General features: G+C 33.8%; 1 protein-coding gene across 1 annotated transcript in view; it reads left to right on the plus strand.

Moving 5' to 3' along the window:
- Nucleotides 1-42: 42 nt before the first annotated feature.
- The window catches only part of Eip63E (cyclin dependent kinase Eip63E), a gene marked incomplete at its 5' end in the record, with an annotated part of 126008 nt that continues 113172 nt past the window's right edge, over nt 43-12878 (plus strand). Inside the window, one exon of the mRNA XM_088232944.1 lies at nt 43-201. Coding sequence (XP_088089070.1) covers nt 43-201 — 159 coding nt within the window. The remainder of the gene's footprint in view (nt 202-12878) is intronic.

A 12878-nucleotide genomic window follows, 5' to 3' on the forward strand; every position in this document is an offset into this window, starting at 1 on the left:
ATTAACACGGTTACGTTGTAATAATCTATTGTTTTTTTTCAGCAACAAAAGATGAACCAGAAAGCGAACACCACCGTCACAATTTCCACGCCACATCACACAACTGCGATGGCAAACTGGCTTACAACGGTTACTCAGAAGAGTTCCTCGATAGGTTAGAGCCCAACGGCAACATTCCCGCAGACAAAGACCACAGATTCGGTAAGCTTTTACTACTATTCAAATTAAACTAAATCTTCGTGTTTATTATTTTCAAAGTCAACTCTGAAGTAATAATGTTTGCTATGTTTGCTTAATTAACCTCATCTCGCTTCCGTATCTACATAGGTACACTCGGGTCAGTGCACAAATCTTTGCCATCGGATTGAGTCAATCTCAAGTCGCGCAGATTTAAATGCAATACCGACGTGATAGATTGCGGTTTCCACGGTGACGGTAACTGTCGTTTCCAGAAGCCCGTGGTGGGGGACGCGGGAACGCGGGAACACCCCACTCGGCTCCGGTTTCAGTTCTCGCAGGTACGTCCTGCTACTTAGCGGAGCTCGCACAACGTTTGATTTATCCTAATACTACTGGGACTCGTGACTGACACGAAATGCCCTGAGCATTTCTCGGAAATCTTTCGATTTTGTTCCACATTCAACTGTAATATCTTCCCATTTAAATTATTTACGACTAACCAGATTTAACGAATACTTGTAGAAATGTAGCGTTTACTTTGACTCGTGTAAATCGCATCGTGTTTTAACGCATATAAAAGTTTGCTGTCGCTATAAATCAGTCTGGGACAAAGGCTTTGCATAGGGCTCCCCTGACGGCGCAGTATGTCATAGCCTTGTACCTCTCAAGGGCTCTCGAAGATCCTCTCCGTTAGAGTCCTCCTCGAACGCTGCGGGGCGCAATATTTTTCAAAACATTCGCATTAAACTGCTCCTTCGTCTTCTAGTAAATATCTGCTTGATATTGTTCATTCCTTTCAGTGGTTTCCCGTTAAAAATCTATATGCTCGTATGCAGTTATAAAAGGTTCCAATCTTCTGACGATTTGATAGACAGCGGTTAGGTTTATCGGTGTTTTATTTACTTTGGTATTCTTCGTTGTTTTTTAATATATTTTTTTACAAAACCGTTAAATAAAACTGTACAAAGCCTACGAATGTTCGTAAGGCCTTCACGTTGATATTGATTTATCGCCGACTACTATTAAAACTATCTAAGGGCAGAGCCGTGGAGCGCTTTCGGCGATTAATTGACTTCAGTGACTCACTCCGTTGGCGGGCGTGACAGACAAGCCCACTGCTAACGGCAAATTATGCAAAGTTTGCCATTAGAGCCGAGCTAAGCAAAGAAGGTGTTGAAAGGGAAATTGGATCAAAATACGTCGAGCTTTTTTTATTAGCCTTCGAACGGTACCTATCCGCTTTTTATATTATTAAATGGGTAATAAGTTTATTTTTGTTAGTAAATTACGCTTGTCAGGCTGATAAATTAACTTTTGAAGTTTTCATTAAAAATTGTTCAATTAATAGTTAATTTCCAAAATGTCTAGTTTAAAAAAAATTATTTTGCGAGATACACTAGTTTTTTAATGTGTTTTATCCAACGTCCCAGCCAGTTAAGACGTTAATTAATAACATATTTACCATAACCTTTAAAGTCCCCACAAATGCCCTTTTAGTGTGTATTCTTGGTATCTAAGTATTGTAGTGACATAACATAAATATAGTAGTATAACGATGTACTTCGGTAAAGTAGCACAACAAATAAATGAATATGTAGTTTTATCAAGAAAATATAGCTTGGGAATTATTATACAACAGCAATATTGTAAAGCGCCTAATTTTCATATTAGTGTTATTTGTATTATCAAGCAGATGACGAACATAATCAAAATGGACTTTTTTAAAATCAAATAATATTTATTGATAAGAAAAATTTGCTTTCCTGAGATTATTTATTACCGTATACCCATGATGTATGTTCATTGTTTGTTTTGATTCTCGGATTTGTAGTGTAGACTGAGTTCAGACGTTTAAATCTCTTGTTCCGATCGTTAAATCACGGATAAAAGACCGCCGCTCGGATGACACGATTTTCCGCGTCATTATAACGTCAGGCGGGTTGGCGGGTACCGGGTACCGAGTACCGGGTACACTTCCACCGCAGGACGAACACCGCCCGTAGAGCAATTGAAGTTCATAAACGGTAGTCTATATCTGTTGTACGTTATGGTATACATAATATTATATCTCCCTGTAGTTGAGTGTGCAGCTTTCTGGCAGGGCGTTTTCCAACAGTAGCCGGGTGATTGATGGCTGCGGGACGTTTAAGCTTGGCTTGTGTAATCCATTACATTACTAAATTAAGGTGCCTAGAATGATGTTTGATGGGAATCAGAATTCAGTCAAATACAACAACTTATAACCGGGGTAATAGACACGCACGTCATATCAAGAATAATGTTTTATACTCATCAAAAACAGTAACGTCAACATACCTATATCAAAATGTTTTATCAGAAAAAAAGAAAATTGCGTTCGTTTTCTTAATTCTTGTTTTGTACGTGCGAATCGTATTGAAAAATCGTTATTTGCTTGATTCACAATGTATTGGAAAACATGTTGAAATGATTTAAGCTCAATGATTTGTAAAGCGAATTTAGCGTTTAGTTTCTTCTTTGTGCTCGGTACCATAAAAGTTCCGAATAAAAAATAATGTCATTTTCCCCGTTGAACTCCACGACGAACACCCATTTCAATTTCATCTCTGTAATACGAATTTTCACATTCGATTGTATCGCCTATTGTACCTATACACATTTTTCCAGATAAATGCATAGTTAATATAATATAGCTTATTGTGAATATATATATAAAAACAAAATCATTTGACTATTAAGTACTTTATGCTCGGGAAATCGTGAAGATAATAAACACGATTTTGCGAATAAACACACAATGGAGACGATCCTATTTAAATTACACATAATGTATCGTTATTTTTAGTATTTATTATTTGAAACACTGGGTATTTAGTTTATAGTAGATGATAATAAAAAACTATGCTTAGTTAGTAGCATCATACTATTATTAAGTTTCAATTTCTATTTTTTTGTTTTTTTATTATGTTCCTAAAACTAATATTTTATCATTCTACCCTATACTAAATATTACAAGAAATTGTATTTTCCATCTCTTTATTTATACTTTATACTATTGCTTGCATTTAATAACATTTTCCTTTAGTTCTCAAAATATTATAATTAATTTGACTAAAAATAAAATAAAATTCCGTATAAAACTATCGCAGTAAGTTGGTTACAACATTCATTGCTGCAACGCTGGCGCTGATTGTCAGATTTGCACGAAGGCAATCTATGACAGCTCATTTGAAGATTGTTGGTATGGTATTGCGGCTCACTTAGTCTGGAGTGTCTTCTCGTTTTGCGACCTTTGACATTTAGCCGTAGGAGAACCGCCGCCTAGTTACCTTCCCATTAGGCGTAATCCTTTGACTTGGGTGACTATTGCGATGCGAGAAGGAATCCCCTACCCCTCTTGCCCTTACTTACGCTCCCCTAGACATGTCTTTAGTCGCGTATAACCGAGGAAAGTAAAAAATAAAACCACTTTCTCGAGCTTTTTATCATTGAGTCTTCTGCTGTGCAAATATTCCGCATCACAATATTGTACGACCTTTCTATGTTCTTAATTATTAGAAGTGATTAGAATCAATTATTCATAATTTAAAAAAATAATAATTGAATTTCTAGTATTTTTATTTGTGTTTTTTTTTTCATTTTAATTTGTATATCTATATTTCTAAGTTGTTTATATGTTGTATGTCAGCCTCGTGGTGTAGCGGTCAGCACGTTTGCTTGCCATGCAGAGCTCTCGAGTTCGATTCCCGACATGGTTGACATGAAATATTTATTTAAAAAGGTGTTTTTTTTCATAGTTCCTGGACTGGCACCTGAAGCGTAAGACTGAATCTTACCTTCATGTAACAAAAAAAATCAAGATACGCTGCGGTCGGTGTACCAATGCAGTGCCCTTTGCACCATACGGTGCAGAAAGGGGAATGATGATAATAATGGAATTGTTTATAACCTCTGTATATGTAAAAGCCCTTGATAAATAATGAAAACTCTTATTTTTTTTACCCTACAGCAACAATTTTACTATTGAAATAAAAGCGTTTCGTCCAAACGGGCATAATTTATTTACATTGCATCAATCTCTTAAGATCTCAAGCAGCAAAATTTTGTTTAACCAGAAAAAAAAAACTTTTTTTAATGAGAGGCTAGATAAACTCACTTCTTCACGATTTTATGCTTCCATTTATACTATTATCAATTATGACGTACTTTATTAATTAAAATAAGCCCTTTATACATATATTTATAATAATATATATATCTTCAGTTTCCGAGCGATCATTAATTCATCAAAACCGTATTTAATTTACGAGTAAAATGTTTTAACAATGTATCGTCCTACCTTTATGCTACATTATGTATTTTATGTCTTCTAATCTTTGTCGAAGTCAATAGAATCAGTTACATAACGTGTAATACAACTAACAATTTAATTAAGATAGTGTTGTAGACTGATTGATACAAGAATTGGTGGTTACATCTGTATCTATGTGGGTTCTGCCTATCCGCCGATTCTGGTATATCAATCTCACCTGATTTCCATATTTCCTTTGTATATCATTCGCCGCACCCCCATACGGATACGGTCGGGGATTTAGAACCGAAAACAATAAGAAAAATAAATTACATAGGATATTATTTATTTATTTAATTACTTTATTTATTGCATAAAGGCGGGCATATTGCCTTAAGGGGTTCTATACAGTCAGGAGGCCTAAAAATAGCGATTTTTAAATTTTTTTTCGTGAAAAGCCTTTTAAATTTATTAATGTAAAAATTTGTACACAAATTATGGTAACTTTTAACTGTATTTAAAAAAAAAATATTTCTAAAAATAATAATTTTAAAAGCTGCTATAGCTGATCTCCAGGAGCTCCTCTCAAAAAAGGCAGCTTGCGGTAATCACTATATCTTTGGACTGGATTATCTAATATAAAAATTTCGAATTTCGCTAAAGTAATGTATAATTTTCGAAAGACGAAAAAATGGTTTAACAAGTATATATGGCGAAAATGAACGGTAACGTGAGACGAGGACGACCAAGCAAGATGTGGCATGATCAGATAAACCAAAATCTTAAGTCTGGTCATGTCAGAAGCAGACAGAACCGAAGGGCATGTATGACAAGATGTATGAATGTGGAAGAAGCTAGGAATGTATGCCAGGATAGACGTGTGTGGCGGTCGATTCTCTCTGCCTACCACTACGGGGAAATGGCGAGATGGTGGTAGTAGTAGTAGAGAATGTGCAGATGCAGATGTGTTAAATGAAACTGTAAAGTATTAGAGTATGTACTATTTAATGTTTTTTAAAAAGCCGGCAAACTGATTCGACTTGCATTCTTAAGAGTGTCAAGCCGGCCTGCTTGGTTGTGGGATGAGGGGTAGTGATTTATTAGTCTTCGACTGCCATTCGACGGCCGTATTGACATTGCGTGCTCCCATCCTCATGTTTGCCCCCGAGTATTCTTGTTTTTCTCTCGTCCTGTGAGGGATTATAATCTATCCATTCCGCCGCCAGTCGGCAGATATGAGATATTATTTGTGTTTTTCCGGTTCATTTTTATTTTAGTTTTTATTTTATTTTTATTTTTAAAGGTTTAGTGAGAATAGACAGTGCCTAATATGTTTGCTTATTTGTATATTTTTTACCTTTTTTACTGTTTGAAAAACTGTAAAAACTGCATTCAATTTGAATTAGTATGAATGTATTATTATTTTCTGTTTTTTTTTATATCCTATAAGTTTGTTTTTCTCATGTAGGTACTTGTAAATTCAAAATTATATCAATTCTAATAAATAAATAACTATAACAATGTTAGTCACTTTCCGAGCACAAGAGTTAGTCTTTTTTCGAGAGTTACAGTTATAACATTTACCAGGTGTATAAAAGTAGATTTGTATAGAATAAAAAAAACATGTACCGTTTATGAAATATATTAATAAAAAAAATTTAAAAATATATATAATGACATATCCAAAACAGCGTTATTATTAAGATTAACACTAAATAGCTGAGGATCAGAAGTACTGACGTACACTTCACCGAAGCATTCAGCAAACAGATTTGCAATATGTCTTGAGGGTCATCAGCCTATATAACCTTCGGCCTTGCCCGTGTGACGATACTAAATCCCAAGAACATTGCATTGGAAAACCAGACGTAATATTACATAACATACGTATTTTAGAAATTATGCTTAGCATGTGCAATAAAAGCGCAATCTCTCCATTACATTCTGTCTGCGCAAACATCGCTCCGGTCGTGCGACCCCTCTTCTTCCTTCCGCTTCCGAGCCGGGGGCCGCATGGCTTCGTATGAATCCGGGATACTAAACTCTTCTTATAAGATACTTTCTCGGTGAATGCAAACAACTGGCATTTGAAAAATACCGATCGCCCGATCCATACGTTGACGTCCGAACTATGAATTGTTCGCGCGTGACAGCACATTCGTTCGAAGTATAACTAAAGGAATATACGTGATGACGATTGTCCTCTTAATTTTTATTTTTGGTACAGCTGCTTCGTTTTGTCTAATTTCAATTTCGCAACATTTTAAAAATTGTATTAAAATGTAAGTGGGTTCCTAAATACGCAATTGATTGCCCGTTCTAAATGGCTGAATTAACCACATTATAGCTGCGTATTCAACCGATATTTATTTAATATCCTTACAGCATAAATCATTGTACTCCCATGTGATAACAATCAAATCACTCTGGGGCATATTATAATAATTACACTAACATATATCTACATTATTTACTAACAGTGAATCACAATAAAAAAATATATAATCAAAATTAGTAACAGGTATGTAACGATAACAAAATAAGTAACAAGTAAAATACGTAAAAAAAGAAAACATCACTCAAACCCCAAAACACTTTCTTCATATACACGCAACGACGCAACATATTGGTTTCTTAGAACAGGCATACGGGCATTTGCCTATAAAGGAACCGATTGCAACCTTAAGTATAATAATCATTGTTGCTTACCAAACCCTTCGTATATTGGGCCTATTCCTAGAAAAAAGTAATTTGTCAGTGTTTTTGTGCCATTTTCTTTCATCGGTATATAGTATATGTATGTATAAATAAATAAACACCCACACCGTATCGCCTGTACTACGTGTCCTTAGTGCAGAAAAACAATATAAATAAATATTATTTACACACCATCTTAGATATTTTGTTTTAAATCCTTTCTCATTGCATATTCATGTAAGCTATACATGCCTACGTTCAATTTTTTTTGCACCACAAAAGGTTTTATATTTATGTAACCTTTAATTATATGATATCTCATAAAAATGACATGTTTGAAAATTTGTTCCGTTTTAAAAGAAAAAATGCAATTAAAGTTTCACGAATTTCTTTTATTCCATTCAAGGGTTTCAAAACTTTCTAAGTGCAGTACCTGTCTTCTCTCCTTCAACAAAATTGATTCGATTTTATTCGGTTTCTATTTTATTTCTTTTCTTCGCTATAATACGCGGGAGGGATTTTATTCTACTTTTGTCGAATACGCACAAATTCGTTCTAGCCAATTGTTACGCTAAACCGATCCACATTACTAGATAAATGGTTTCATTCATATATATATAAATACGGTTAAGGCTTTTCGAACACAAAAGCATCTTGTCAGATTATGTTTTTTTTTTCGAAATTATGCTATTCTACATCTTTTAGTACGGTTGATTTTACCCTAATTTAAATAATTGTTAATTTAATCAGCAATACATATTTACTATCTTGTTTTTGGGTTATATTTGTATGTGTATAAAAAATAATATAGTGTTACTTTTTAAAACGGTTTTTGTGAAAAGAACTCATTTCTTTCCTCTTGCGAGATGTATTTTTTTTCCTATCATCCAATAGTCAATATTGTTATGAAAAATGTTCGATATAAAATGAACATGTATATTTTATCGTATACAAACATCTCCAGCATAAAACTGTTGATAACCCTTGAATTATTGACATAATAACTTATAGCACAAGTGCTTTGCAAAGATAATTTCAAAGTTGTGTAATTATACACTATCTTCTAAGAATACAAATCATTTTAAATATTAGTTTTAAGTCTCAGGCTATGCTGCTCGTATTTGCAGTGCGATTTTAATCTCGAGAGTAAATTTGCTTTAGTAAAAAATTAAAACGATTTTGATAGTCTCGTCTGTAGATCTTAGCGAACTGTTTCGTGCAGTAATGTGGAACGGCGGGAAATTAATTTGGCTCCCGTTTCTCCGGGGTCTTCGGCTGAGCATCTGCGTACTGCGATCCAACAGCCAGCTTACCATGTCCCATGTAATGAAATAAGTTTCCCGCTGTCGGCACCACGTAAACCAATTTATGTATTCATAACTAAAGTTAAATCTCCAGTCCCGCCCTTCCCGCCCGTGGCAGATACTCTACTCCGCGACCGGTAACTCCGCCGCCGCCCTCCGCCCTCCGGACGTAGATGGACAGTAATAGATTGAAGTGCTCGGGGTTACTCTCCGCAACAGTTTCAGTTTTGTGTAATTGAAACAGCTTCCCGCCCTTATATCTCGATACAACAAAATGTAGTGATCGTTTTGACAAATCACTTACGCTATATTGTGATGCTCTCTTAATTAAGTTTTACGTGTCTATTGCGTATTTGTACAGTTAGCATATTGAATTCACTCAGATTGATTTATTTCTACAGACTCTAAAAAACAGAAAACGTTAAAATCGCCCAGAACATAGTATAGATATGTATGCGTTCCGCACTAATTGGATACGAAATCGAGCTCTCTGTTTAGCGTTATACTTTTTATTATTCGAGTCATTGAAAAAATATAGAAAAGAGCTCTGTAACAAATGATGATCTTCATTGGATATCCGGTATTAAAACAAATTTCTTTAAAGGCTTTTCCCTTTTGAACACTTGTAAATTTTTCGCATGTTTTGGGTTGTTTTCGTCAAATAATTTATGTGAATACATTTTTGTCTCTCTTGCTAACTTGTCATTTGAACGTCAAATTAATTAAAATAATGTCATGATGTAATAATTCCCATGGCTTAATGATATAAGTACCCACTAGAAAATGTGTCTGTTTTCTTAGGTTTTGTGTTTCAAAGTCAATTTTTCGTTTGAATTAGCGGATAACTTTATAATGAATACCCGCTGAAAGTTTTCAGATTTGTGTCAGATGATGAGAAAACCTTCCTGTCTATGTATGTATATAACATGCAACGGCGGGTTGTTTTTACATTGAAACATGTGAATTTATCACACAAAATTAAATGAATGTGGGGAACTTAAGGTAGTTATCACTTTCTGCCATTTTTCATTGTTTCATTCATAGTTTCGAAATTTTTCTTTGGATTTAATAGCCAGCACTAAATTTTGAAGTTCGGACTTGTTGCAATATAGTACGAGTGTATCTTGAGTAAGTACTTCCGAGCTCTGAAATTTGTTCTGCATATTCTGTTTCGAGTGCAGTAGTGAATAATTTATCAAGCTTGGCTCTGTGCAGTTATTCACTATGAGAGAGCCTCTTATCTCGCTCTTAAAGTTTCATAACTAAGGTGTTTCATACATAACCTCTTACCCCAATATTCGGCCAGTTAATTTATTAGATCTAACCAAGATGGTTAAATGAATTCAAATTTAGTTGCAATATTGTAGTAAATAAAATGAAGTTTATTTTAAATAAACGCTGACCTATTTATTTCCATCGATATTTTGATTAATGTCGTATAAACTCACTGAATGTAGCAAAATTTTATTAGTTCAACCCCAAGTAAAATGCCAGACCGATTCAAAAAAATATTCTCCTTTTTTTATGCTTAATTCAAATACATTTTCTTAACTCGACTTGAAATGAATATCAGTTACTTTTCTGTTAAACAAAACGCTTAAAAAATCTTATTCTCTCTAGCATGTAGATATTACTTTTACGGGAAAACGGGAAAGGCCTAATTATGAACAAACTCCGTTGCGACTATTTACGTACTATTATAAACCGGTTGCTAAGGTTCTACTAACACAATTCATCATTAAAATGTATTTAACCTATCCGGGTCTAAGGGGGTATCTAGGGTCCCCCAGGTAGCATATTCTTTTCAAAAACTTTTTTGCTAATAACCATATTGATTTTATTTGCATAATCAGACCCCATAATTTTCAGAATATCTCAAAGTTATTAAAATATTTTTCTGCCTAATTCTTTCAATCATAATTCACATTTTTCTTTGCTTTTCCCCCGTGCAAACAGCAAGCATAACAATTAACTCGTTCCACAGTTTAGTAGTATTCGATACTTCGGTCAGTTCGCACGTGTGCACGGTCACTTTCTTCCAGAAATAATTACAAAAATCCGAATTTCTCGCGTTACATTTTACAGGTATTCCCCCCCTTTTAACTTCCCGCCATACCTCTCGCTAACGGGTTGCGTGACTCTAGATCAGTGTAGCGGCGAGTGCAGAACGAACAGTTTTATAAACACTACCACGACAATCATATTGTGTTTTTTTTAAAAGACGTATTTATAGCATTTTAGCTGGAGTATTCCTGGTGCCCCCTAATTATTATGTGTTTTCCCCCTTCAGTTTAAGCAATAATATGCTTCTAAGATACGTCGTCTTCGCAGTTCGTAATGAAGGATCATTGCGTGCGAGTAGGGGAATGAAGAAGATTACGTAAACTATTGTAGAATAATAATTCAGTAGGAATTCACTCAAGTATTCGTTAATGCGATGTGAGTACCGCTAATGTTGTTAACCTCAATCACGGGAACCGCGTTATTTGTGGTGACATAATGATCACAATTATCTCATCTATTATCCTCGCATTTTGGCGAATACCTATTTCGTACACCTCGGCGGAGCGTGTTATGCTATGTAGCTCTCGAGGGGCCGATATTTATGCCCGGATCGAGCGCTCCTCGCATACCCTGGTGATCTTAGCTTTGCGGAGATTGCTTCTTACTTGTAACTTGTACCCGAAAAGTGCTTATAATAATGATAACGACGCTGACGGAGAAAACGGAGCCGCAAATTCCACGATATTTAGTTCAATAAACAAAACCCCTCCTACGTTTAACTATCCTAACGTGTAAAACTTCATTTTGCCGGTTTTGTTGGTTTGTTTTCGTTTGATACGGGTTTATTAATCCCCATATGTTATGTTTTACTTAATAAATAAAATTCATCATGTTTTACTGGAAAACTGGCTGCCTAAATGTAAATAACTTAACTAAATAACTAAGATGAAATAAACCAACTGACAAAATGGTCAATCTTTTGCATTCAGTAATTTAACTTTGTGAGCTTTTTGCCTATATTTTTACTAAACTGTTTTGATATTTTAATTTAACATGGATGTTTTGTACATAAAGAATCAGGAAAAAATTATTATACTGATTACAAAAATATGGATTATACTGATTACAGAAAAGTAATATGCAATAACAGCAATGAGTGAACGTCAGCTTTAAAATGTCAATTAGTTCACTTCACCCGCAATGGGCTCATATAATGATAGTTTACATAAATATATCTAAATATTTTCTTATTATTATTGTAAGATGTAAGATTATGGGGGTAAATTTTTTTTATTTTTTTTAATGATCGTATAAAATTTACTTCTGTGGTAAAATAGTACTTAAATGTTTTTTTTTTAAACATAATTTAGTAATAATAAACTTAAATGCGTTTCGTAATTTTTTTTTATGTAGAGAGGAAAACATCGTTATAATATATATTTTTAAAAACCAAATCATAATATTTAAACATCCACCTAGGCAACCTTTATTTGTCAAATGATTTCATTTATAACAAGCATTTTCAATTGTTGTTTGTTTCTTAGAGCCATTTCTTTTCATTTAAATATTACACCTTTATGAATTAACCAATGTAAATGCAACAATAACCTTGCCAAGTAATACTTTTTACACGTTTATAAAAAAAAGGTTTTTATTTGATTTTATAAATGTAAAATTAATGCACAAATAACATTACAAAGTTCAGTGCCGATTTTTGGCCCTATTCATCTTATTTACGGTTTGTTATTGTTAATTCAAGACAAGATCTGGACTTTTTTGGTTTAAGTTTACAACGATTTAAACGAGCACTTAATATATAGTCCAGATCTTGTCTTGATGTCCTTATGTTTGTCATTGGCTTCTTTTATTATTTTTTAATGTTTTCAGCTGTTCTTATATTGTAATATTTATCCATATGAATTGTATAAATGGACGTTGTCCGTAAATTAATAAATAAATTCTAATAAAATACCTTTTCCGACTTGACGAAATATTCTATAGGTACGTAAAAATATTGGCATTAGATTGGTTATATTCTGAAATGGAAAAATAAATTGTTATAAAAGACGTTCTTAGAAGAGGCAACGATAATATTACGGGTATGTATATTTATATTTGAATAAAATCAGAAATCATCATGGTGTTTCTACCCACGAGTTACTCAGAAATTGTATATTGGTTCACCATTTTGAAAATAAAATTACTTACATCGAAATCACATATTTCCAAGATAAAATAATCCTTTTTGTTTGAGTCTGTAAAACTTTAGATTTAAGATGTAAATTTTAATAAAATTATTTCTCTCCAATGAATTTAAGGTGTGAGTATCTCTACTCTAGTCGGTAATCAAGTATAATAAGTCGGTAATTAAATACCTACTACCTCCCTTGTATGTTATGATTCTAGAATCCCCTGTTTTGGGA

This window comes from Micrasema longulum, unplaced genomic scaffold (genome assembly GCF_059751315.1).
Source record: "Micrasema longulum isolate JH-2025_06_02 unplaced genomic scaffold, ASM5975131v1 h1tg001040l, whole genome shotgun sequence".
In the NCBI taxonomy this organism is placed as follows: domain Eukaryota; kingdom Metazoa; phylum Arthropoda; class Insecta; order Trichoptera; family Brachycentridae; genus Micrasema; species Micrasema longulum.